The sequence below is a fragment of the Triticum urartu genome, chromosome 5 (assembly GCF_003073215.2).
Source record: "Triticum urartu cultivar G1812 chromosome 5, Tu2.1, whole genome shotgun sequence".
Taxonomy (NCBI): domain Eukaryota; kingdom Viridiplantae; phylum Streptophyta; class Magnoliopsida; order Poales; family Poaceae; genus Triticum; species Triticum urartu.
Genome location: NC_053026.1, coordinates 8,265,247 through 8,291,612, shown reverse-complemented (window position 1 = coordinate 8,291,612; position 26,366 = coordinate 8,265,247). Strand labels below are relative to the sequence as shown.

The window sequence follows — 26,366 nt, the reverse complement described above, 5'->3', positions numbered from 1 at the left end:
GATGACTCGTCTCAATGGAATCCCTGACCGAGTGCAGGAGTGGTAGAAGTCTTCAGCTCGGTGTGGCGCTGACGTGGCTCTGTCTCTGGTCCGCGTCCATTGCAAGGAGGTGCGGGAGGAGAAGCTGGCCGCCATCCAAGTCGCCAACATGAGGAAGCACAACTTCCAGGACTTCATGGAGACATTTATTGCTGCTGCTACCCGTATCGCAGATGGGATCGACTTGGATGAGTTTGTCGCCCCTGCCAGTCCTCCTCCTCCTGAGGAATGAAAAAAATTGCCTCGGAATGCCGAGTGTATTTTGTAATCCGTTAAACTCTGCCTTAAATTTGCCTCGGAATGCCGAGTGGAAGTGTAACAGTTAAACTCTGCCGGGCCGGGGGCTCGAGTACTTTGATCTGAGGTCTCCGGGACCTTTTAGGCTTTATTTGAACTTGATTTGTCGTTGAATCTCTTTGTGGATGACCTGTCGAGTGGAATTTGGTCTTCACTCGAAATAACTTTGTGTCTGTGGTGCAGCTCCGAAGGAGAAGGTAGTAGTCGATCTACACCCTGTTACTGCAGAGTGGGACGGAGCGCACATTGTATTTGTGGCGAAGCTCTCCAGGAGGAGGTGGCGGTCGACCCATACCCTATTGCTGTGAGGTGGGACGAAGCGCACATTGTATTTGTGGCGAAGCTCTCCAGGAGCTCTTCGTAGGAGAACTTAGGTGAGTGCTGGACTGCAGCTAAGCCCCCCGAGTGGGAGGTTTGCTCTCCACTCGGTAGGATTTTTCAAACTTAGGCGAGTGCTGACTGCAGCTAAGTCTCTTCGTAGGAGAACTTAGGCGAGTGCTGGACTGCAGCTAAGCCCCCGAGTGGGAGGTTTGCTCTCCACTGGTAGGAGTTTTTCAAATTTAGGCGAGTGCTGACTGCAGCTAAGTCTCTTCGTAGGAGAACTTAGGCGAGTGCTGGACTGCAACTAAGCCCCCGAGTGGGAGGTTTGCTCTCCACTCAGTAGGATTTTTCAAACTTAGGCGAGTGCTGACTGCAGCTAAGTCTCTTCGTAGGAGAACTTAGGCGAGTGCTGGACTGCAGCTAAGCCCCCGAGTGGGAGGTTTGCTCTCCACTCGGTAGGATTTTTCAAACTTAGGCGAGTGCTGACTGCAGCTAAGTCTCTTCGTAGGAGAACTTAGGCGAGTGCTGGACTGCAGCTAAGCCCCCGAGTGGGAGGTTTGCTCTCCACTCGGTAGGATTTTTCAAACTTAGGCGAGTGCTGACTGCAGCTAAGTCTCTTCAGGAGAACTTAGGCGAGTGCTGGACTGCAGCTAAGCCCCCGAGTGGGAGGTTTGCTCTCCACTCGGCAGGATTTTTTCAAACTTAGGCGAGTGCTGACTGCAGCTAAGTCTCTTCGTAGGAGAACTTAGGCGAGTGCTGGACTGCAGCTAAGCCCCCGAGTGGGAGGTTTGCTCTCCACTCGGTAGGATTTTTCAAACTTAGGCAAGTGCTGACTGCAGCTAAGTCTCTTCGTAGGAGAACTTAGGCGAGTGCTGGACTGCAGCTAAGCCCCCGAGTGGGAGGTTTGCTCTCCACTCGGCAGGATTTTTTCAAACTTAGGCGAGTGCTGACTGCAGCTAAGTCTCTTCGTAGGAGAACTTAGGCGAGTGCTGGACTGCAGCTAAGCCCCCGAGTGGGAGGTTTGCTCTCCACTCGGTAGGATTTTTCAAACTTAGGCGAGTGCTGACTGCAGCTAAGTCTCTTCGTAGGAGAACTTAGGCGAGTGCTGGACTGCAGCTAAGCCTCCGAGTGGGAGGTTTGCTCTCCACTCGGTAGGATTTTTTTTTGAACTTAGGCGAAACGGATTCGCGGCTAAGTCACCCACTGGGGGTTTTCGTATGTAAACAAAAGTGACAGCAATCATTGGAACACTCTTGACTTTGATAAAAATGAACTGCGGAAGTTTCTCTTATTACATCTTTATAGGAAGGAACTTAAGTGTAAAAGTGGCGGAGCAGCTCCGCGTTCCAAGCTCGCGGCTCGTCGATCTGGCGATCAACATTGTAGAGGTGATACGCTCCGTTGTGGAGGACTCTGGTGATGATGAAGGGGCCTTCCCAAGTAGGAGCAAGCTTGTGTGGTTTCTGTTGATCCACTCGGAGGACCAAATCTCCTTCTTGGAAGGCTCGACTCTTGACATTCCGGGCATGGAATCGACGCAAGTCTTGCTGATAAATGGTCGATCTGATCATGGCCATCTCTCTTTCTTCTTCCAGGAGGTCTACTGCATCTTGCCGAGCCTGTTCTGCTTCATCTTCAGTGTAAAGCTCGACTCGGGGAGCGTTGTGAAGGAGATCACTTGGCAGAACGGCTTCGGCCCCATAAACAAGAAAGAATGGGGTTCTTCCAGTCGACCGGTTAGGGGTGGTCCTTAATCCCCACAGAACTGACGGAAGCTCGTCGACCCAGGCACCTGCCGCGTGCTTGAGATCACGCATTAGTCGAGGTTTTAGTCCTTTGAGGATCAGACCATTTGCTCTTTCAGCTTGTCCATTCGACTGGGGATGGGCGACTGATGCATAGTCGACTCGAGTGCCTTGAGAGGCGCAAAAGGCTCTGAACTGGTCTGAATCGAAGTTTGACCCATTGTCAGTGATGATGCTGTGAGGGACTCCATATCTGAATGTTAGTCCTCTGACGAAACTAATAGCAGTGCAAGCATCAAGGTTCTTGATGGGTTTAGCTTCAATCCATTTGGTAAACTTGTCGACTGCCACAAGCACATGGGTGAAACCGCTCCTGCCTGTTCTCAGAGGGCCGACCATGTCCAGTCCCCAGACAGCGAAGGGCCAGACGAGTGGAATGGTCTTCAGGGCTGATGCGGGCTTGTGTGACATGTTGGAGTAGAACTGACACCCCCCACACTTGTCGACTATCTCCTTTGCCATCTCATTTGCTCTTGGCCAGTAAAATCCCGCTCGGTATGCTTTGGCCACGATGGTCCGAGAGGACGCATGGTGACCATAGGTCCCCGAGTGGATCTCATCAAGGATCATCTGACCTTCTTCTGGTGTTATGCACTTCTGACCGATTCCAGTCGCGCTTTCTCTGTACAACTGTCCTTTTATGACTGTGAAGGCCTTGGATCGACGGACAATCTGTCGAGCCTCTTCTTCGTCCTCTAGGAGTTCTTTTCTTAGGATATACGCGATGTACGGTACCGTCCAGTCGGGAGTGATCGCCAAGACTTCCATGATTAGGTCGACCACCACAGGAACTTCGACTCCAGTCGGATCTGTGGCACTTTTCGGCTGCGGGGTTTCTTCTGTGAAGGGATCTTCTTGAACTGACGGCGAGTGGATGTGTTCCAGGAACACGTTGCTGGGAATGGCTTCCCTCTTGGAGCCTATCTTTGCCAGATCATCAGCTGCTTGGTTTTTGAGTCGGGGGATGTGATGAAGCTCTAACCCCTCGAATTTCTTTTCTAGCTTTCTTACTGCATTGCAATAACCAGTCATAGCTAGACTTCTGACGTCCCACTCCTTCATCACCTGATTAACCACCAAATCTGAGTCGCCATAGACCATGAGGCGACGGACGCCGAGTGAAATGGCCATGCGCAACCCATACAAAAGTGCTTCATACTCTGCTTCATTGTTGGAGGAATCGAAGTGAATCTGGAGAACATATCTGAGCTTATCTCCTCGGGGGGAGACTAGAACTACCCCAGCACCGGAACCATTCAGCATCTTAGATCCATCGAAGAACATGGTCCAGTGCTCCGAGTGAACTTGAGTCGGATGTTGCTGTTCAATCCACTCGGCGATGAAATCTGCGATTGCTTGGGACTTGATAGCCTTCTTTGCTTCAAACTTGATATCTAAGGGAAGGAGTTCAATCGCCCATTTGGCCACTCGACCAGTTGCATCTCTGTTATGCAGAATCTCTGACAGTGGGGCGTCGCTGACGACTGTAATGGAGTGGTCAGAGAAGTAATGTGCAACCTTCTTCGTGGTCATGTAAATCCCATATACAAGCTTCTGGTAGTGAGGGTATCTTTGTTTTGAAGGGGTCAAAACTTCGGACAGATAATAGACTGGGCGCTGAACTCTGAAGGTCTTTCCTTCTTCTTCCCGCTCGACCGTAAGTACTGTGTTGACAACTTGTCCTGTGGCTGCAATGTAAAGCAACAGAGGCTCCTTGCTGATTGGGGCAGCAAGCACCGGCTGGGTGGAGAGCAGAGCTTTGAGCTCTGCAAATGCTGCGTCAGCTTCTGGAGTCCACTCGAATTTGTCAGACTTCTTCATCAGTCGGTAAAGAGGCAACGCCTTTTCACCGAGACGAGAAATGAATCGACTTAAAGCGGCCAAGCGGCCTGTAAGCTTTTGGACATCGTGCACGCATACAGGACGCTTCATCCGGAGTATGGTGCCAATTTTCTCAGGATTGGCGTCGATCCCTCGTTCGGAAACAAGAAAACCGAGTAACTTTCCGCCTGGAACTCCGAATGTGCACTTTGATGGATTGAGCTTGATATCATACCTCCTAAGGTTGGCAAAGGTTTCGGCAAGGTCAGCTCGCAGGTCGGAACCTTTGCGTGACTTGACCACAATATCATCCATGTATGCCTCCACATTCCGACTGATTTGAGTGAGTAAACACTTCTGAATCATTCTCATGAACGTGGCTCCGGCGTTCTTGAGGCCGAACGGCATAGTGACATAACAGAAGCATCCGAATGGGGTGATGAAAGCTGTTTTGATTTCGTCGGGTCCATACAGACGGATCTGATGGTACCCGGAATAAGCATCTAGAAAAGACAATCTCTCGCACCCCGCGGTCGAGTCGACTATTTGGTCGATGCGAGGGAGAGGAAAATGATCTTTCGGGCAGGCCCGATTGATATGTTTGAAATCAATGCACATGCGAAGTGACTTGTCCTTCTTGGGGACCATGACGACATTGGCGAGCCACTCGGAGTGGTAAATTTCTCGGATGAACTCTGCTGCTAAGAGCCGAGCCACCTCCTCGCCAATGGCTTGCTTCTTCTGGATGGCGGATCGTCGAAGATGTTCCCTCACAGGCTTGAATTTTGGGTCGACCCGTAGATGTCCCAGTTCTCACGGAGGAGCTGGATGAGCGCTTCTTCCTATTTGGAGTCAAGCGTCGTTGAGATGTGAGTCGGGGCAGCATCGGGGTCGGTCGGGTGAATGTGGACTGTCTTTGTTTCACCGGACGACTGAAAAGCTGATTCTGAAGTAGGCTTCTTGGCTCGTAACAACTCGCTTGGATCGGCAGTCTTTTGGTACTCTTGCAGCTCGACCACTGCCATATGAGCATCTACAATCTTTGAGCCCTTCTGAAAGCACTCTTCCGCCTTCTTCCGATTGCCCGTAACAGTGATCACACCTTTGGGGCCAGGCATCTCTAGTTTGAGGTACACGTAACATGGCCGGGCCATGAAGCGTGCGTAAGTTGGCCTGCCTAAAATGGCGTGATAAGCACTTTGGAAATCCACAACCTCGAATGTCAACTTTTCCTTGCGGTAATTCTTTGAATCACCGAAAACCACATCAAGAGCGATCTGGCCGAGTGATTGGGCTTTCTTCCCAGGAATGACTCCGTGGAAACTCATGTTGCTGGTGCTGAGCCTGGACATCGGAATGCCCATTCCTTTCAATGTTTCAACATACAGTATGTTCAGGCCACTGCCACCATCCATCAGGACTTTAGTCAGTCGAGTGCCTTCAACAATTGGGTCGACCACCAAAGCTTGCCTCCCAGGGGTGGCAATGTGCGTCGGGTGATCAGACTGGTCGAATGTGATGGCAGTCTGAGACCACTTCAGGTAACTGGGTGTTGCCGGGGCAACCATGTTCACCTCTCGGTTAATGACTTTCAGTCGACTTTTGCTTTCGACATCGGCAAAAATCATCAGGGTGGAATTGACTTGGGGGTATCCATCGTCACTGTCTTCCTTGTCCTCAACTCTGTCCGACTCTTTTTCCTTATCCTTGGACTGCTTTCCTTGGAACTGCTAGATCAGGAGCCGGCACTGTTGAGTGGTATGCTTTGGGTAAATAAAATTACCCTCTTCATCCTTCTTGGTGTGGATGTGACATGGCAGATCCAAAACATCATTTCCGTCTTGATCCTTGACTTTTTTGGGCTTCCAGGTGCCCTTGGGTTTTCCCTTGAAGTTTCCCTGGGCTACGGCCAGGGCCTCCCCAGGAGCGGCTGGCTCGGCCTTCCGCTTCTGCTTCCGACTGGAATTGCCTCCGGTTTCCTGGGCGACTGCTTTCTGCTTGCCACTCCGGAGTCGATCTTCATATTCTCCGTTAGCATACTTGGTGGCAATCTCCATCATCCGATTCAGAGACATCTCTCCAGTTCGACCGAACTTCAGATTCAACTCTTTGTATTTAACACCTTCCTTGAAGGCACAAACTGCTTGATGGTCTGGCACATTCTCAACCGAGTGATGCAGCGTGATCCACCTCTGGATGTATTCCCTCAGAGTTTCATTCGGCTTCTGCACGCAAGACCGCAACTCTGTAAGGCCTGGAGGTCGCTTGCATGTTCCTTCAAAGGTTGTGATAAACACTCGGGAGAGGTCCTCCCAAGTGTAAATGCTGCTGGGTGCCAACTGATTTAGCCACGCTCTGGCCGAGCCCTCTAACATGAGAGGCAAATGCTTCATGGCCACCTCATCATTGCCACCGCCAATCTGTACGGCCACTCGGTAATCTTCGAGCCAGGTGTCAGGCTTAGGTTCACCGGTGAACTTGCTGATTCCAGTCGCCAACCTGAAATTGGGAGGAATCACTGCGGCTCTGATGGCTCGACTGAAACACTCTGGCCCTGAAGCGCGTACTCTGCTGCTGGCAGGCGCATCTCTGTTGTGGCCTTCTCGATGAGCTCTGTTCCTGTCAACCAAACCTTGAACGAGGATGGATCTTGCATCAAAGCCTGGGTCCCTGGGGTCGACTGAAATCCTCTGCCCAACACTATGAGGGCGTCTGTCATCTTGCCGTCGAGGCGCATATGACCCACTCCTCGGGGGAGGGGTTGGCACTCGACGTCGATCATCACGGTCGAATCGGTGATCATACTGCTCATTCCTCCCGTACTGATCATGCCGGTCACCACGTCCCTCACGCCTCGGGGGCGATCTCGGGCTGTGAGCCGACTCGACTGTATCTGTTGCGACAGATCGACTGTGGATCCTATTCCGCGACTGAGAGACAGCGGAATTCTGGTTTCCCGCCGCCCGGAGCAATGCTCTGATCTATAACAAGCCCCTGCCAGCCTCCGACTGGGAGGGCTGAATCGATTCTGCTATACGGGCCGCGGCGGCCAAATTCTGAACTGGGGTTCGATATACCTGCGTCGGCGGGAAGAGCTGGCGTCGACTAGACTCGGGAGCCCGCTGACGCGCTTGCTCATCGAGTGCTCGCTGGAGATTCTCCAGTCGAGTGCGCTCGGCCAAGTTGGCCAAACGCGCGTCCTCCAAGGCCCGGGCCTCGGGGGTCTCTCCGACGATAGGAGTGCGGAGCGCATCCATGTTCCGGCGGCGAAGCTCCTCTCGCTGTAATGACGTGAGAGGTTCGGGGAGATACTCATCGTGGGGATGCGACGGATCGCCCCCACCTGCGCCTCCATCAGTGCGAGGGAAACCGGGGGGACTGTGTGTCCCATCGACCGCCAGAACCTCAGCCGCTGGGTCGCTGCTGTCGCACTCGGATGCGGTCCCCACGAAGCCAGTCGACAGGTCGAACATGCCATAGAGGGACTCGACGGGCTCGATTGCCACAACTTGTGGGGCTGCCGACTGGCGGGCCACGGCGTGCCTCACCCACCGCTGAAGTCTCGACCGACCGGAGCGCTTGCGCTGGTGGGAGACAGGGCGGGGAGACGACGTAGGGGCCGACCGATACTGGGTCGACGGCTGCCGCAGGAGGACGCCACGAATGCAAGCGCGGAAGTGCGTCGCGCCACGGACGGGGAGCGCGTCGATGTCGAGTGGTGCCTCCTGAAGCCAGGCGGAGTCATCGGCGATGAAGGTGAGCGCGCCGAGACGGATCACGCGGCCCTCCACCAAAACTCCGCAAGAAACCATGATCAAAGGGATCGGAAAAGATCGCAAGTTCTCCAACTAAGTGCTAAGATTCCGGCCCCACGGTGGGCGCCAACTGTCGTGGTTCTGACTCTGACAGTGATGTAGGGGGGTGAGTATGGAGAGGCTAGATCCTAGCTATTGGGAAGTTGTTACACGCGAGGTTTACGAGTTCAGGCCCTTCTCGGAGGAAGTAATAGCCCTACGTCTCGGAGCCCGGAGGCGGTCGACTGGATTATGCGTGTATGGATTACAGGGGTGCGAACCCTCCATACTGAGGAGGGGGTGGCTTATATAGAGTTCGCCGGCCCCCTCCTGCCCTCAGTAATGCAGGGTTTAAGGTACATTTAAGATTGGGCGTTACTGGTAACGCCTCTAATAAAGTGCTATAATGACCATGAAGACTACTTAACAGCTGACCGTTTGCCTACTGAGTGACCGTAGGTCTCCTGGCAGTCGAGTGATTAGCTTCATGGTCGAGTGGTAGCTTCTTGGTCGAGTGGTAGCTTCTTGGTCGAGTGGGATACCTTCAAGTCGATTGAAAGTTGACTTCTTCTAGGGGATGTCCTTGGGTAGGGCTCTTTGGACGGGTCCGTGACCCTAGGTACATAGCTTCATCACTCACCACGTCACATCAAAGTACATAAATAACATACATCATCCAAACACTCATGGCCCGACTACGGCGCCAAAATAGAAGAAAAACCCAACATGCGACACGGTCCCGATCAAAACCCAACTGGGCACCACTACTGATCATCAGGAAAAGAGACATAGTAACGCTGAGAGTCCTCGTCAAACTCCCACTTGAGCTCGTACTCGTCACCTGGAGCGGAATCACCTGGACCTGCATCTGGAGTTATAGTATCTGTGAGCCACAGGGACTCAGCAATCTCGCACCCTCGCGATCAAGACTATTTAAGCTTATAGGAAGGGCAAGGTAAATATGTGGAGCTGCAGCAAGCGACTAGCAAATATGGTGGCTAACTTATTCGCAAAAGAGAGCGAGAAGAGGAGGCAAAGCGCGAGCGAGAAACTAGAGAGCAACCTGCGCAAACATTACTCCAACACCGTGTCCACTTCCCGGACTCCGCCGAGAAGAGGCCATCACGGCAACACACTCAGTTGATTCCTTTTAATTAATTAAGGTTCAAGTTATCTACAACCGGACATTAACAAATTCCCATCTGCCCATAACCGCGGGCACGGCTTTCGAAAGATCAATCCCTGCAGGGGAGTCCCAACTTAGCCCATGACAAGCTCTCACGGTCAACGAAGGAATAGACCTCCTCCCAAGACGTTCCGATCAGACTCGGTATCTCGGTTACTCAAGACACTTCGACAGGTTAAAACAAGACCAACAACACCGCCCGAATGTGCCGACAAATCCCGATAGGAGCTGCACATATCTCGTTCTCAGGGCACACTCAGATAGGTCAAGCTACGAGTAAAACCAACCCTCAAGTTTCCCCGAGGTGGCCCCGCAGGCTGCCCGGTTCGGACCAACACTCAGAGGGGGCACTGGCCCGGGGGGGGGGGTTAAAATAAGATGTCCCTTGGGCTCCGGTAACCCAAGGGCAAAAAAAGGCTAGGTGGCGAATGGTAAAACCAAGGTTGGGCATTGCTGGAAAAGCTTTAATCAAGGCGAACTATCAAGGGGTTCCCATTATAACCCAACCGTGTAAGGAACGCAAAAATCCGGGAACATAACACCGATATGACGGAAACTATGGCGGCAATAGTGGAACAAAACACTAGGCGAGAGGCCGAGCCTTCCACCCTTTACCAAGTATATAGATGCATTAAGATAACATAGCAATATAATGATATCCCAACAAGTAAATAAATGTTCCAACAAGGAACGGCCTCCAATCTTCACCTGCAACTAGCAACGCTATAAGAGGGGCTGAGCAAAGCGGTAACATAGCCAATCAACGGTTTGCTAGGACAAGGTGGGTTAGAGGTTTGACATGGCAATTTGGGAGGCTGACAAGCAAAAGGTAGGCATCGTAGCATTGGCATAGCAAAAGAGCGAGCAAACTAGCATAGCAAAGATAGTAGTGATTTCGAGGGTATGATCATCTTGCCTGCAAAGCTGTCAGAGTTGACTGGATCCTCAAAAGCAAAATCAACGGGCTCCTCGTTAGCGAACTCGTCTCCCGGCTCTACCCAAACAAGACAAACAAGCAACAAGGATACAATCAACCACGTGCAAGCTCAAACAATAAGATGCAATGATGACATGCTATGCGGGATGCGATGCGGGATGCAAAATGCAAGATATGACAGGAGATGCATGAACCTGGCCTCAACTTGGAAAACCAAGTATGCCACTGGAAAGATGGGGTGAAATTTCTTGAAAACGATATAAAGAACGCCGGAATCGGAGTTACGGTTTGGAAATGGCAAGCGATTTAAGAATGACACCGGTCTGCGATTTACAGCAAGTAGGCATCTAAACGCAATGAGATGAACATGCTATAGCACCCGAACATGACAACAAAATGCATGGCAGGGATGTACACAAGATTCTTAACAAAAGTCTAGCACTGAGCTACGGTCAATTCATCCATTAACAGGTTCAAACAAGCATGGCAAAAACGCAAACGGTAAACAGATCTCAGACTTAGTGAAATTAACACTTGTCTGAAATTTCAGATCATGAAGCCCTCTTCGGAGCAACAAAACAACATGCTACAGGACCTGAACATGATAAAGAAAGACATGGCATGGAGCTACTCAACAAGCGTAACAAAAGTCCCTTAGTGACCTTGAGCCAAAAGGGATCACAAAATATACTAACAAGCACACGAACATAGCAAAATCATAACCAGTCTTCAGACTTAATGAAAACTGAGACATGCTGAAATATAACTCACGAAGGCATGTAAACGAGCTCGATGCACTCACTACGGTGTAAGTCATGGCAAGACAAGCATACATCCATAAAGAAGGCACAAAATACAAGCTATACATGGCAAGAACAATGGCATAGCATGCACGGATCAACTACAATAGCACCGGCAAAATCGCAAACGAGTTGACGATCTACCCAGATTCACAACGAAGCAAAAGTAGAGCTTGATTGACTCAAGCTAGGGTGCTCCATAATTGCAAACAAAGACATGGATGGATAGAGCACTACAATATTAACAAAACTCCCTTACTGATCATCCTCAAAAGAGGCACGGATCACTAGGAAACAACAAGAACATATGGCATCATGAACTAAACAATCCCAGACTTAGTGAAAACTACTAAGTCCCTGAAAACAGTTTTACCGGGTGCCTCACTTTGCAAGCTTGCACAAGTCACCACACACATCCTAAAAATGCATGGGTTGCACCTCTGGAAAGATGACAAAACCCTTAACAAAACATATGAAGGACTCACAGGCATAGCATGCACACAATAATCATGGCAAAAATGACAAAAGTCTAAGATGAGCTAGCAGATCTGACAATTAACTCATGAAGCCTCCTTCTAACAGCATTTCGGGCATCAAGATGAGCTCAAATGAAAATGATGCAATGGAATGAAATGATGTACTCTCTGAGATGAACATTTTGATATGCTATATGCATGAATCGGAGCTACGGATGCAAAGTTACGGGACCTCAAACAGGAGCATATGAAGTAAAAATATCCGGGACTTAGCAAAAAAAACAACCTCTGGATCCAGATCTAGGGTTTCGGGGCACGCGGCCCGAGACGGCGGCGGCACTGTTCACCGGCGGTCGTCGGAGTTGGGGACGAGGCCGGGGCGGCCGGTGGTGGCGGGCGGCGGCCGCGGCGAGGTCGGCGCGGCGGGGCGGCGTCGGACCGAGGAGGCGACGCCGGGCGGCGAGGTCGGCCGCGGCGGGGCTGCCGGAGCGGGGCGGCTCCGGTGGCGGAGCCTCGCCGGCGCGGGAGGAGGAGGTCGGGCGCGGGCGGCGGTCGAGGGAGCCGGGCGCGGCCCGGGTGCGCGGCGGCGGGGGCCGGCCTTGGGCCCTCGCGGGCCGGCGGCGGGTGGAGGGCGGCGCGCCACGTGGCGTGGCGTGGTTGGGCAGGCGGTGGCGGCGGACGTGTCCGGCGGCGTCGGATCTGAGATTTTAGGGTTAGGGGGGAGAACGAACCGCGAATTTCGGAGGGGGTGTATTTATAGGCATAGAGGGAGCTAGGAGAGTCCAAATGAGGTGCGGTTTTCGGCCACGCGATCTTGATCGAACGCTCTAGGACATGGAGCAGAGTTTGGTGGGTTTTGGGCCAAATTGGAGGGGTGTTGGGATGCAACACACACGAGGCCTTTTCGGTCCCTCGGTTAACCGTTGGAGTATCAAATGAAGTCCAAATGGTACGAAACTTGACAGGCGGTCTACCGGTAGTAAACCAAGGCCGCTTGGCAAGTCTCGGTCCAATCCAGAAATGTTTAATCCCCACACACGAAAGAAAGCTAGAAATGACCACCGGAGGAGAACGAAGCACCGGAATGCAAAACGGACAACGGGGAAAAAGCTCGAATGCATGAGATGAACACGTATGCAAATGCAGTGCACATGATGACATGATATGAGATGCATGACAAAGAAAACAACACACGGAGACAAAGACCCGAACCTGAGAAATAAATATAACTTGACGCCGGAAACGGCAAGAGTTGGAGTACAAATTGGGAAAGTTACATCCGGGGTGTTACATTGTTCACTTGTTTGATGACACAACTGCAGTAGCCAGTCTCCTCTACCTCCAGAAGCACTATGAATTTGCTCTTTACGAGGTTGTAGTGAACAAACCGGTTCGACTGTCCACTTTTAATGACAATGTGCACTCTGGTCAAGATGTGCTCCGACTTGGAAGAGATGAAAGTCTTGATCTAAGGATAACCCATGGTAGGGTGGAGTATATGATTCCAGTCCCTTACGAGAGATGTCACTACATGTATTTTTCCAACAATGAACATAGCGTACGTACTATGATCTAATCCTAACTTTATGTTTTCTATTTTAATTAATGTTGCTATTTTATTAGTACAAATGATAAATTATAATATAGTTATCGTCACTATGTTGTAGTTGCGTGACGATGGAGGCCCTATCATTGACTTGGAAGGGAAAGTTGTGGGAATGGTTAACAATCAAATCAATGAGACCTTTTTACCAACTTCTATATTGCACAAGTGCTTGGATTCATGGAGAAAGTTAAAGTACAACCCTTATTCGCAATTCCATTATAGTGTTGTTAATTAAGCTAATGCATTATGTTATATAATGTAACTCATGCAATACAATTGAATAACTACAAAATTATTTTCGGATTGTGGTTGCTTAATAATTACTATGTTTGAATGAATTGCTAAAGTATGATTCAGAAAAATCATTACGGGAGTGCTATAAAATGTGTCTATCACTATAGAGGAAATGTGTGTTGGTCACCTTATCGAATTCTGCGTGTTTTTAAAACTATCCATATGCAGGGTATAGGGACTTAATTTGGTGTAAAGATTTATTTTTCTTTTTAACTTGGTGACTTATTTTTCTAGTTTAATCCTCTTTTGAGAAGGGTGTGAACTAATGTCTTGTTATTATGGTATTAATTCTATATAATATTCTTGATTAAGCTTGTATGGTACTCACTTGGTGTTGATTCTAATGAAATATGTTGTTTCATTTTAAAACAAGCCTGTAAAATGATTACAATCTTAATGCTTATATTTGGTATAGGTGCATCCCTCGGCCCCACCTTGGAATGACCTTTACTTCCATCAAGCTTCTAGATCCTATTTGTATTGAGAGGATGAGGCGTAAGTATAACATTGAGTCTGGTCTTATTGTTGAAGAGGTATATGGTGGTGCTTAACATTGTTTATTTTCACATTTATATTAGTTGTCCCCAAATTACTTACATGCATATCATGGAGTAATCATGTTCAATTAAACATAGGTGTCAAAAGAATCAAATGCTGAGAAACTTGGAATCCGGAAGGGTGATATTATTGAATGTTTCAATGGAGAATATACTTCCAGTACAATTGAGGTAAGTGTTTTAAAATTAAAAGAGATTGTGTTTGTGTATTGGGGGGGGGGGGGTTGGTGTGTGTGTTTGTGTGTATACGTGTGTCTAATTTATTAATGTGATTTTTTATGCTATTGAATTTTCTAACTTGTCAGCTGGAAAAGATGTTGTTGGACATAGGCAAGGACCATTTTGAACAAGCAAAATGCTTAAATGCTGAAATAGATGTTCAAGTAAGTTGTTATTGTGTTTTTATTATTGATTGTATAATTTATGCCAACCATGGAACTTTGTAATTATATTATATTGTTGACTTTACAGATCCAAATATTTCGTGCCACAAAACTTTGCCGAAGAACTAAAAACTTGACTGTAATTATATCGGATTGTGGAGAGGACATCATCATAGAAGGTAAACATCTCTTCTTTTAACATAGTAGTTGATTTTTGTTATAAATCCTAAGTTATCACATTTCTCTCTTGTGTTTTAGCTCAATTGCAGTATGTTTTAACTCAAATTCATTATAGAAAACATATCATAATATATTACTAGCTAAATACCTTTTTCTAATAAAAAGAGCTAAATAACATGCCTTGCTATCGTACTACGCAACACCATGTAAGCCATTGCTAGGTCGGCTTGCTCATCTAAATTTTGTTAGCGTGGTGTTAGGCCTCCACTTCCGTGCTAAGCCGGCAGTCATGCCTAGTACTTGTACAGTAGTTTTTTTATAACTTGTCTCGTACTTTATTTGTCATATATTTTTTAGGGCTGGCGTCTCGCCTATACTTTTAGTTTATCCGATTTCCATCATTGTACAGTCCTTCAAGATTGCTTGCCAAACATGCGAATTGCTCCTTTCTTTTTGGCACTCATGCAATTTGTAACACACAAACATTTTGGTTTGTCATCAATCTCCGTATGTGTTTTCCCAACATAGCAATACTAAAATTTGAAGATTTCTAAAACTCATACCTCTTGCCATTTTAGGTTGTACTTCTTTTCCCCATTTCTAATGCATCTGCACACAAATAGTCAGTCTTGTTTTCATACGTTGCCATATTTCTGCAGCAAAATATGTATCTAATTGAAGCTTGATGTTTTTATTCTTGTAGGCACTTACCCAATCACTACTAGCCTTTGAAGACGAGTCTACTGACAAATTCATCCTGAACAATTGCTTAATGCATGGAACCAACAGAATTAACCGATGTTCTATAGATTTTTGCGTGTGCGTGTCCTCAGACAAGAACTTCAAAGTACTGTGCCTCTTTAAATGTAGTTCATGGACCATAGAAGCAACATAGCTTAGAGCAGAACCTGTTATTGGCTACTTATTTTGAGTTCTTGTGAGACCTTATACCATGCCTGTATTGTGGATGAACAATTGAATTGGATAGAGTGAAATGTTTGGAACTAGTTTGATGTATTCACATTGTAAACTTGCCTTATAAATATGTATTAGCAAAAAAAGAATCTCTATGAAGGGTAAAAGAGAACAAGTAGCATGTTGCGATGTATACTATCACCCTAAAGATTACATTACATTATACTAGCACAAATGCCCGTGCGTGGCAGCCTGTTGTCGGGCTCCCCTCGGAGAAGATACCACCGGTGTATTACACCATCAATGTTATTCCTATGTGTTGTGTTATGATTTTATCTCTTCTCTCTACCTCGATCCTAGGACTCGCAGGTACTCGAGAACTGAAGATCGGAACAAGGTGAGGCAAGGTACATAGATGAGAGGAACAATATGCCAAACATTGATGAAAGTAATTGTAATCAAGTCTCTAGGGGTAGATACAGTTCAGTCATTGAACTCCCAATGTGTTGGTCTCGTTATCCTTAATAACCGAGGTTACCCCATGAATCGGATAGGGCGTTGGTTGGACAATAGAACTTGTTGCGGTGGCAGACGGTCATGGGGTTATTAGGATGCATATCCGACATAATTTGTTCGCATGATATGTGTAACGGTGTTTACCAATGCCATGTTGATTTATCTAGTTGGTATCCTGGGTGCATGTACACGATCGCATGTCAAACCTTAAGCCCTGCCATATTTCTTCATTATTATGTTTTTAATCACCTTTGTGACTGGACCGGGAAACAGGCATGCTTTGAGATATCAAGTACCTGCAGATATTTCCTTTCCAAGCATTATTCACTTCATGTATTCGATAAATGCTAGGGTCTCTAGAGAAGAAGAATATATCTACATTGAAACGTAATCGAGGGTAATCAACCCTTTGTCTGGCGCCGGTTGTCGGGAAGGTATTTGCTACCCTAGTATCGTTACTAGAGTCCTTATTTATTTTTCATTTTAGATTTTTCCATTAGTTCATTTTTCACATGTTAAGAAAACCCAAAATTATTATTATGGCTACTAAAGAGCTTTGGATGTTTGCTACTCCCAATGGTGATTCTAAGCATGCATCGATCATGCAACTTGATGTCACAACCGAGCAACATGAGGTTAAGTCGAACTACTTACTGTGGTTCAACAAAACTAATTTGGAGGCTCTCCTTGAGAGGATGCGTGTATACATCCACTTGTTTCCTTTCTCTCTGAGAGGAGAAGCTAAAGAATGACTATTAGCTTTGCCTAAAGGAGCCATTACATCTGGGAATAGTTGTTGCAGTATGTTCATGACTAAACATTTTCCAACTGCAAAAACCATGCACTTACGTGCTAATACCGCCACGGCCCTGACGCGGCGCAGGTCAGCGTCACCAGCGTGAACCCAAGCTCCTTCGTGGCGACCCACACCATGGCCTCAATGATTGCCTTGGACACCGCCTAGCTAGGGCGCAATGTCACCGCCAGTGCCGAGGACACAAGCACGATGCACCCCTCACCACCAGATCCTTGCTTGAGGGTCAAGAATCTACCGATGACATATATCAAAGGAAGAGAATGGTGATGCAGATCGAAGGAGGAAGAGAGACGAGGGAGAGGCGGGGTTGCGGGAGTGAGAGGAGAGAATGATCGATTTCGTGTAATTCCTTCGATTTGGAGGTCTCGACGCGTTCCAGATCTGGCCCGAATATTCGGTCGGTAGGAAAAAGTGGCTTTTGTTCTTCTTGTGTACCTAACACGGGAACAAAGCTCAGGAACAGGTCTCACCCATGACATTCTGGTTCATGACTGGAATCAAACACACCCTACATGTTTCAAGTAGAAAGATCATGAGCCATTAGCGCTTGTTGAGATCGTATGAAAGAAACCGTTAGGAATTGTCCTAGACGTGGCATGAAAAAATGACCAATTTTTCATTTTTTATAGTGGTTTAAATCATTTATCCATGAACATGCTTGAGACTATTGTAGGAGGACTATTATGGGAGCTACGAGACGATATGCATGAAAATCATGCTCAATTGCCTGACAACAGAGCTATGTCTAGAAAGTTAAATTCTATTAATCAAGAGAAGAATGAAGAGGTTAGGACAACATTTGTTGAGATCATAGGTATGATAAAGAGGTAAATAGGAAGGTGAATGATATTATCGATGTTGCCGTTAACGTCAACTTCATTGCTCGCAATAGTTATAATCCTGAGTGGAAGAATTAGAACTTTGGTTCTAATCATAACTTGTGGTAGTCTAGTCCTTGTTGCTGGAAGTTAAAACCTGCCAGCCCCATAAATTGATAGCACTACTCGCCCCTTTAGTCCTCAGACCATGATCCCAATACATCTACCACGAGCAAGGCACACCGTGACTCGCTTGCGTGCTGATGAGCCTAACCTGGAAGGAATGACCGGTTCAAGGCCCCCCCTAGAGCTAGAGTAAAGAGGGTGCTTAAGAAGGATGCGATTCTAGACATGGTTTAGGGCAGGTTGGGTGGGGGAGGGTATTGAAACCCCTTACTGCATCTAGTGGGCATTGACATGGTTGGTACAAACATCCAAACATGCTCGTGGGCTTCGCCGAACTTCGAAATACAACGTCTCATGATTATGTACTTCATGTCACGTGCTCGAAAGATCCAACAACCATTTTTAGCAAGGGGTATCGTACAACAGTTTGCACTAATGCGCGTCGGTGCTATACAAACGGTTTTTAACCCCTTTCCGCGATGGCATTTGGGACCGTCGCCAAGTGAGTGTGTGCGATAGGGTGTCCTTCCCACACGACGCAAAAACCGTCGGGGATATGGAGCAGTGATCCAGAGGTCTCTGATCGCAGTGTCGCATTATCAGCATCCTGCACTAGTGTTGTATCATGATCCGTTTAGAGGCGAGGGCCGAGGGTTATGCCGTGCAATTGCGCAAGGGCATGGGCATACGGGTCGATCTCAACCGACGACCACAGGTGATGTGGCCGTGACTCATTAAAGGCCGAATATTTTTTCAATGGGAGGCGATGTTTTCGTCGATATCGAGACGCCTTAGGTGTTTTCGACAATCTAAGATCTACCGGCTCAGTCTTTCGGGGGTGCTCAAAAAGGTAGTGTGTGCAAACATGTGTTCATAAAGATGAGTATATATGCGTGTATATGAACATTTGCATCTTTCCATGTTTCTCAAAGCAAGTTCAAATTTAAAATTCAAAACCTGAATCCAAAAGCAAAGAAAAGGAAGGTTGTGGACGTGGCTTCTGTCATGAGTGTCACTCAGATTGTACCGTGGGTGGGCATCCCATTGTGCGAGCTATACCTGGCCATTCGTCGGGCTGAGCCGGGCTTTGGGCCGGGCCTACCAAAGCCTGCCACAGAAAACCTAGGCCCAAGCCCAGTCCGACCCAGCTGTCGGGCGTAAAAATCAGGCCCAAGCCCGATCCATCATGCAAAAAGCCCGTGGGGACTTAGGTCGGGCCTCTTCCTTAAACTATGAATATGTCGAGCACGAGCCCGGCCCAGCCCAGCCATTGGGCTTAAAATGTAGGCCCAGGCCCGGCCCATGGACAAGGTCGGGCCGTCCGGGCCGGGCTGCCCATGGCCAGTATAGTGCGAGCGCACCCACTCCCCTCCCTTTTCCCGCCCTTTTTATTCCCCACCTCCTCTCCCCGACTCCAGAAGCTTCCTTCCACTCCTTGCTCCTTGCCACGCACCGCCACCGCCGCCGCCGGCGAAGAGGAGAAGGGCGAGTGGGGGAGGATGGGGACCCGACATATACCGCTGCCTTGCCTGTACGAGCTCCTCCTCGGCAAAGATGACTTGGCACCCTAACCTGACCGACCGCCGCCGGTTGTACGGCTCCCCCCTCCGGCCGTCTCATCATTTCACTCGCTTGTTTTGCAGAGCGCGACCGTTGGTCGCCGGAGGCCAGGTTCATCGAAGCCGCCCACAACGGCGACGTCGGCAAGATCAAGAGTAAGTGCCGCATTTCACCAGATCCCCACGCCCCTCCCTCTCCCTCCCTGGCGTCCGCGTCAGCGAGCTCTCTAGATCTGGCCAGGGGCCTAGGGTTCAGCTGCGGTGTGTGCTTCGTTCTCGATCTGGCCGCGGATTACGGCTCCGGGATGCCAATTTCGGTCGTGATTTATAGGTTTCAGTGCTCGGATTTGGGGGCAAATCGGGGGTTTCAGACCAAATTCTTGCCCCCCTTCGTAAGAATCAGTGGCGATTTCTCTCTGATTCAGATTACAGTACAGAGATACTACGTCCTTGCCATGATTCCTGACTAAAAGTGCCCCCTTTTTTTGTCTGAACTGCAGAGATTGCAAAGGAGCTGGACGTCCACGGGCACGGGATCCCGGTGACGGTGGCCAACACCACCTACATGGGCATGAACGCCCTCCACGCCGCCGCCGGCTGCGGCAGCTTCTCGGTCTTCCAGTATCTCGTGGAGGAGGTCAAGATGGATGTGGACTTGCCTGACACCGCTCAGCGTACGTTCAGGCATTTCTGATCCTAATATAAGCACATTTAGTTTTATGACTTTATCATCAACTTCAGCTGAGCTGTGAGTGTCTTAATGCCAGAGTTTACACCCGTGGTGCATGCCGTCACCAATGGCAACCTTCCCGCCGTCAAGTACCTCATTGATCATGGCGCTGATGTGCATCAGCAACGTGCAAAGGGAAACATCACTCTTCTTCATGCAGCTGCAGTTCATGGTATGAAAAGGAACTTCACTTGATTGTTACTACTTACTTTAGCATCCCTTGTTTTCTGCTGGGCCTACCATGGTGATAAAAATGGATTTACTTTACCAGGAGCTAGACTAAGCTAGCCTAATAGATTTTTTTCCTGTTGCCATAAATTAAAAGTAGCCTCCTGATCCTATTTGCTTCTCATGTTCATTGGGGCCTGAATAGTGATCAATCTTATGAGTTAGCCTTCTCATAGGAGCGATAGCTGGCTTTCACAGAGTTTCTTCATATGTATTGAAATAAGAGTGCTCTAGGTTGGAGAAATAAAAAGTGCAGCTTCTAGGGACTCTAAAGCGCTTCCATGAGAGACAGATGGACTTCTAGTTATTGGCTGATTCCTAATTCCCCGCTCTCAGATATGTAAAGATTCCACGTGTCAAAGTATTGCTACCAATCTTGTTAGTCTAGCCATTGGAACTAGTTTCCTAAGAAATGTTCGTCTACTTTACCGCCTTCTTATGTTGACTGATTATGGTCATTCTTTCTGTATGCCTATTTAGAGAAATGTGAACCAACAAAAATCCTTCCCCCACTAGTTATTGAAACTTCGCCGAGCAAAAATGTTTTGTTCATGTCATGTATCGGTAATAGTATTATGACCCTTTTCTTCTTTTCTTCAGGGTACTCTGAAATAGTAAAGTTTCTTCTTGTGAGGGGAGCTGATGTGCATGCAATATCAGATCTTGGAACAGCACTCGCGGATGCTGCCATTAGAGGATTTCCTAGTATTGTCAAGATCCTTTTGGAGCACAATGCAGATGTACTATTCAAATTATATGTTGATATGCTGTCTTTTTAACTCCAATTCCCCCTTTTGCTGTGTTTTTGCTACTTTCTCCAATTGTTCCCACCTGTAGTTGATGGCCTTTTTTGGTTGGTGACTAAGAGCCTGTTTGATGACTAACTATGCCATGTCAAAAGTTAGGCAAGCTGGTTACCCGTTCAGTTCACAGCCACACTTGTGCCAAGATTCCCTTTCTACAAGTTGGGTCCCATGTGTCACTGACTAAAAAAGGTGTGGTAGGATTCACTTAGGCTTGGCAAAGTATGCCACTTATTTTATCATCTTATCTTAGACATGTTTTGCAAAATGTTGTGGCAAATATCATCAACCTTCGTAAACCAGCCAAACAGGCCCTGCTATTGCTGTCAATGTGTGAGCCAGAGTAGGCATGGTGGGACCAGTCTGAAAAATTAATGGGAGCAAGCGGACATAAGACTATATAGATATATTCTATTCCCTCCGTCCCACATTATCACAACCAATATGTGAGTATATGGTTGTAATGAAATCTTATATTATGGGACGGAGGGAGTATATTCTTACGAAAGTAGTATCCTCCCAGCTCTTTTTCCCCAAACATTTTCCATCTTTTTGTTGGAACTGTCATATTTTGGCACGAAAATGAAGTTCTTTATTTTTTTCCAGCCCAACAAGGCTAGTTGTCAGTTTGGACTTTTAAGCATGGCATTACAAAAATCTTCTGTATCCTGTGTGAAGTTATTGATTCAGGTATAGTATCCTCTGCTTATAATACAGCAGGAATGCTGGATTTCTATAGACTGATGTTTGATTTAGCTATCTTTGTATTACCTACTTGAAAACCATATGACTGGCTTGTCTTCTATACTTGGATCTGATAGGGTGGAGCTAATGTCAGTGGTGATAGTCCTCAGGATAATCTTTTGGTAAAGGCTGCAGAGAAGGGCTTAACTGAAGCTATCAAGTGCTTGTTGGAAGCTGGTGCAAACCCGAATGTTCCTAGCACAGTAAGAATGCTCTTTTTGTCACATTCTTGTGTCTATCTTGGCTTTGTAATTTCAGTAGACTTGTCCTATACAGATAGGCTAGTTGTCAGTACAACTAGATGATGCTATCCGTAAAATTAAAATAAAAGGCTGTGCTAAGTTACCTTTTTTTTTTTTGCATACGCTTGCTACTATTTCACCTTCCCTTCGTGCCATGTCTTTAATTTGGTCAGATATACATAGATGTGCCGCACTACGTCAACCTATTATGATGGTAGTGAATCAATATGGACATATGGTTTGCATATCATGTCTAGAATACTGCTTATCTCTTCATGTTGATTATTGCCTTTCTAAAGTTTTCGTTGTTCCTCAACAGTTTGGTAGACTGCCAATTGAGTTGGCTGCTGAGTATGGTACACGGGAAGATGTTGAGATTCTCTTTCCGTTCACCTCGCCCATTTCAACTGTGGCAAATTGGAGCGTTGATGGAATCATTAGTCATGTGAAGATGGAAATCAAGCAACTAGAGGTATGCCACTGTAAATTATCTTGCACGCCCTTGGCAATTTTGGTGCATGTTAACTCTCTTGAGTGTGTTGGCGTTAAGTCCATGTTTAACTAACACTCGTAGATCTGGAACTGCCAAAGTTTAGCCTCCTATTCGAGACTCGTCAAATGCGCATGTGTTTCCTTGCACCTGCTTTGCTGCCTAAGCTCTTCACCTTAACATCTTTGCTAGTGTACCGTTTCTCCCTCACACACATCAGACCTCTAATATATACCTGATTCAACTTATTATGAGTTGCCCAGGATGAAAATTTTGTGAAAGAGAGGGTGTCTGACCTGAAACGACAAGCAGATGAAGCATTCAAAAAGCAGGATTATCTAAATGCATCAGTGCTCTACACACAGGTACATTGCTGGACTGTTTATTCTTTGTAGGCTGGTGGTAAAGCCATGAAACATGTTCCTCCATTACGATTTAGTTGATTTATCATTGAGATTGATTGATCTGGGCAATGCGTAAAAGTGATCTCTTACTTTGGCATGCACATCTTGTCGCATATGCGGAGTGTTAGCCAAGATTGGAGAAGTTTCATACCTATGGCTACTGGTAACAAAAAAACAGACATCATGTTAGAAAGTAAAATAAGAACTGAAACACATTAATCTTGGTCTTCCATTCCATTGCTTGGAATTTGAGGTGGTTAGTTTCTCTTTTCTCACAGTTTCGTGTTTCGGTCCTTGTACCTATGGAACAAATCATAAATTTGCGTCCTAAACCAAGCAGTGTTTCTAGAATGTGGCAATGGCACTGCAATTTTTCGCTGTTTTATCTGCTGCAGGCACTGAAGATGGATAACTTCGACGCCAAGTTGTTGTCAAACAGGAGTCTTTGCTGGCTTCGCATGGGTGATGGACAAAGGGCTTTTGATGATGCAACTAAATGCAAAAGGCTGCGCCCAAAGTGGGCAAAGGCGCACTATCGACAAGGAGCAGCTCTAATGTTCATGAAGGTGCACTAGATCGGGTTCAAACTCATGATTTCATTGCTCTTTTTATATCTGCTATTTGATTCTGACGTGCGCATGGGTTCCTTAGAAGTATGCTGCTGCGTATTCCGCACTCTCACGCGCTTTAGAGTTGGACCCGGAAAGCGAAGAGACCGAGAAATTATTCTGGTATGAAATCCATGTTTCATCTCGTTTTCTCCTGGTGTGATATTAGGTTAACATTGTCAGCAGCTGCAGATTCTAGGTGTTTCCATAATTAGTTAGTTGATTTGGTTGCTTCTTTTGACAATTTTGTGATGAACTTATCAGTTAGTAGAATTTGATCCTTCTTTGTAACAATGTTGTGATCATCTGATTCATGCAGGGAGGCGATGGAACTGAAGTGATCTTGCCCTGCATGCCGACTGCAGAGAGATCTGAAGCTCACGCAGAATCTCAAGCTCTGTTTTTTGTGTTCTTAGACTAAACAAAAAGCCCACTAAACTTTGAATCATGTCACCTTATGCTTTTAATGTAATAATTCACTCATGGGCTGTAGCAGCAGCTTGGAGCAAACCATGTTACTGGCTACTTATTTTAAGTTGGTTTTGTGAAACTCAAATCCTGTTTTGTTTGTATGGCAGCAGTGGATGGTGAATTTAATTGGTTATGCTAGAGTGAAATGTTTGGCAGAATATCATGATACTTTGCATTGCCACTTCCAATGCGCTTGCTGATAAATGAGATAGCTGCTACCATGAATTTGCAAATCTGTGACCAGATTGCTACTTCACTTTGCAGATCATAGGCACTGTTTATGTTTTTTTTTTGTGTGGGGATACTATTCACGTTCCCTGTTGCTGTTAGCTCTATACTTTTTCTTAACTGGCCATCACGATGTAATATGATCATTAAAATAAGTCTAATTTGATATGTGGTGGCATCAAATGGTTTTAGTTGTGGAGCACCTGCGAAATCACAGTTGTATGACTGGAAGTAGAGATTGTGTGTGCCTCTTCTCAAGTTAAGTGTTACGTCTAGCATTGTACAGTATATTTCTTTCTTTTGGCCTCCGAGTGCTGGGAGAATCTCGATACCCTAATGAAAATCATGCGGTTTTGCTTCCTTTTTTGTAACATCAGCCCACTTCCACCCATACATGGTGGCTCTTATGCTGATTCGCTTCATTCTCTTGAGGTTTTCTAGGAGTTTTCTTTGTTTTTGTACAAGTTTGATGTAGATTGTTATATTTAGTTTCATCATGTTCCACTGTTCATTGCTAATGCTTGTGAAAATCATGCCTTTTATGTCCTAATGTTTGCGGGTAGGCCCAAGTTTGTAAAGCGCGTCCATGTTTCTTGCAATGTAAATGGTTTTGTAAATTTTAGGCTATGGTCCTTATATAGAAATTATTGTGTTGAGGTGTCTGCGCTTTGTTTAAACACTTGGTAATAGGTCCAGCAAATTTGTGTAGATGCTCATCATCATGTAGATGTTTCTACTACGCTTATAAAAGCCTGAAGTATGGAGATCCTAAACCCATCATCAAAATTGTCAATTGCTACAACTATATGCTTTCTCCAGGCTAATGATGCTAAACCAGATGTTATAGCATTCTTCAGGTTGATGAATTACGGGAGTTCAATTTTTTTTGTGATATACGAAGATAGATGTTTTTTATAGCCCAATCAAAGCCTAGGTATAGGGCCGACAAGAGCTAGATATGAGGCGTGCCGGTGAGTCCAAACATGTAGAGCCAGTAAGACTAGATCGCGATTTCTTGACCAGGCTGTCTGTCTAGATGCATAGGGGCAATATAAGGGGTGCGTTTGGTTACATTCTCAGTGGAGCTTGTTTAAGTGTATGTAGGCTCTGGGCCATGCTATGCATGTCGTTTGGTAGGCTGCATCAAGCAGCCCAGCTCGCGTTTCCCAGTGTAAATTACACTAGGCCCAGCTTGCATCCGGAAAAAGTGGTTGATTTTTTTAGACAATCTCGCAAAGCCTTTATTAACCCGTCACAATATTTACAGGGACGAAGGAAAGATTCCCAGGATGACCTAACCAAACATGGCGGCTACCCCCGAGAGAGAGAGCATGCTTTGCTAGATTCTGATCTTTAAAGTTTGAGCTCCTAAATTCATGAACTATATTACATAAATGAAAGTCCGAAGACCACTCTAAAATCTCTTTTATCACTGCTCCATAAGATGCAGAAGTCATGTTCCTCATATCATCCACAACCGTCCCGCAATCCAAAGCAATTTGGATATTCTGGACATAAAGATTTTTCTGAAGCAATTTGGATATTCTGGAAAAAAGGTTGATCTGAGCGTTTCTGCCGAGCCAGGTTGAGAGTGATTTAAGTTTCATGCGGGCCAATTTGTACATACGAGTTAGGCAACCAAACAACTCACTATTTAGCTAGCCAGAGCCTGATTGAGCTTGATGCAGCCTACCGAACGTGTCCAAGGGGTCAGGCTGTTTGACACTCTAAAAGCAAGCTCAAATTCAAAAATTCAAAACCTGAATCCAAAAGGCATGGTAAACAAAGCGAGTGACCGTGCTTCTTTCAGGAGCGTCGGATCGTACGGTCAGTGGACGGGGACGTGTCGGGCTCCCATTGCGCGAGCGCACCCACTCCCTCCCGTTTCCCGCCCTTTTTATTCCCCATCCCACCCACTCCAGAACCTTCCTTCCTCCCTGCCACGCTCCGCCACCGCCACCGCCGGCGAAGAGGAGAAGAGCGAGAGGGGGAGGATGGGGACCCTGGAATGGCCAATGCCTCGCGTGTACGAGATCCTCCTCGGCAAAGGCGAGTGGCACCCTAACCTAGCCGGCCGCCGGCAAAGGTGAATAGTGACCAATCTTATGAGTTGTTGATTGTTTTTTGAGATAGGAACCACTCATACCAAGCGGTGATCAATCTTATGAGTT

At 46.9% G+C, this 26,366-nt stretch overlaps 2 protein-coding genes across 2 annotated transcripts in view; both read left to right on the top strand.

Moving 5' to 3' along the window:
• Nucleotides 1-15,175, top strand: part of LOC125506605 — a 32,934-nt gene extending 17,759 nt beyond the window's left edge. The window contains 7 exon segments of the mRNA XM_048671398.1: nt 12,750-13,034; nt 13,144-13,274; nt 13,792-13,909; nt 14,012-14,104; nt 14,239-14,316; nt 14,405-14,495; nt 15,156-15,175. Of these exon segments, the coding sequence (XP_048527355.1) occupies nt 12,750-13,034; nt 13,144-13,274; nt 13,792-13,909; nt 14,012-14,104; nt 14,239-14,316; nt 14,405-14,495; nt 15,156-15,175 (816 nt within the window).
• A 3,913-nt stretch (nt 15,176-19,088) lies between these two features.
• Nucleotides 19,089-24,125, top strand: LOC125506871 (ankyrin repeat and SOCS box protein 14-like). Its single transcript, XM_048671580.1, has 12 exons — nt 19,089-19,242; nt 19,332-19,403; nt 19,748-19,921; nt 20,015-20,149; nt 20,806-20,945; nt 21,615-21,698; nt 21,830-21,955; nt 22,314-22,466; nt 22,748-22,849; nt 23,284-23,454; nt 23,540-23,619; nt 23,816-24,125. The coding sequence occupies exons 1-12, from the start codon at nt 19,188-19,190 to the stop codon at nt 23,835-23,837; spliced, it is 1,314 nt and encodes a 437-aa protein (XP_048527537.1). The 5' UTR covers nt 19,089-19,187; the 3' UTR covers nt 23,838-24,125.
• Nucleotides 24,126-26,366: the final 2,241 nt, after the last annotated feature.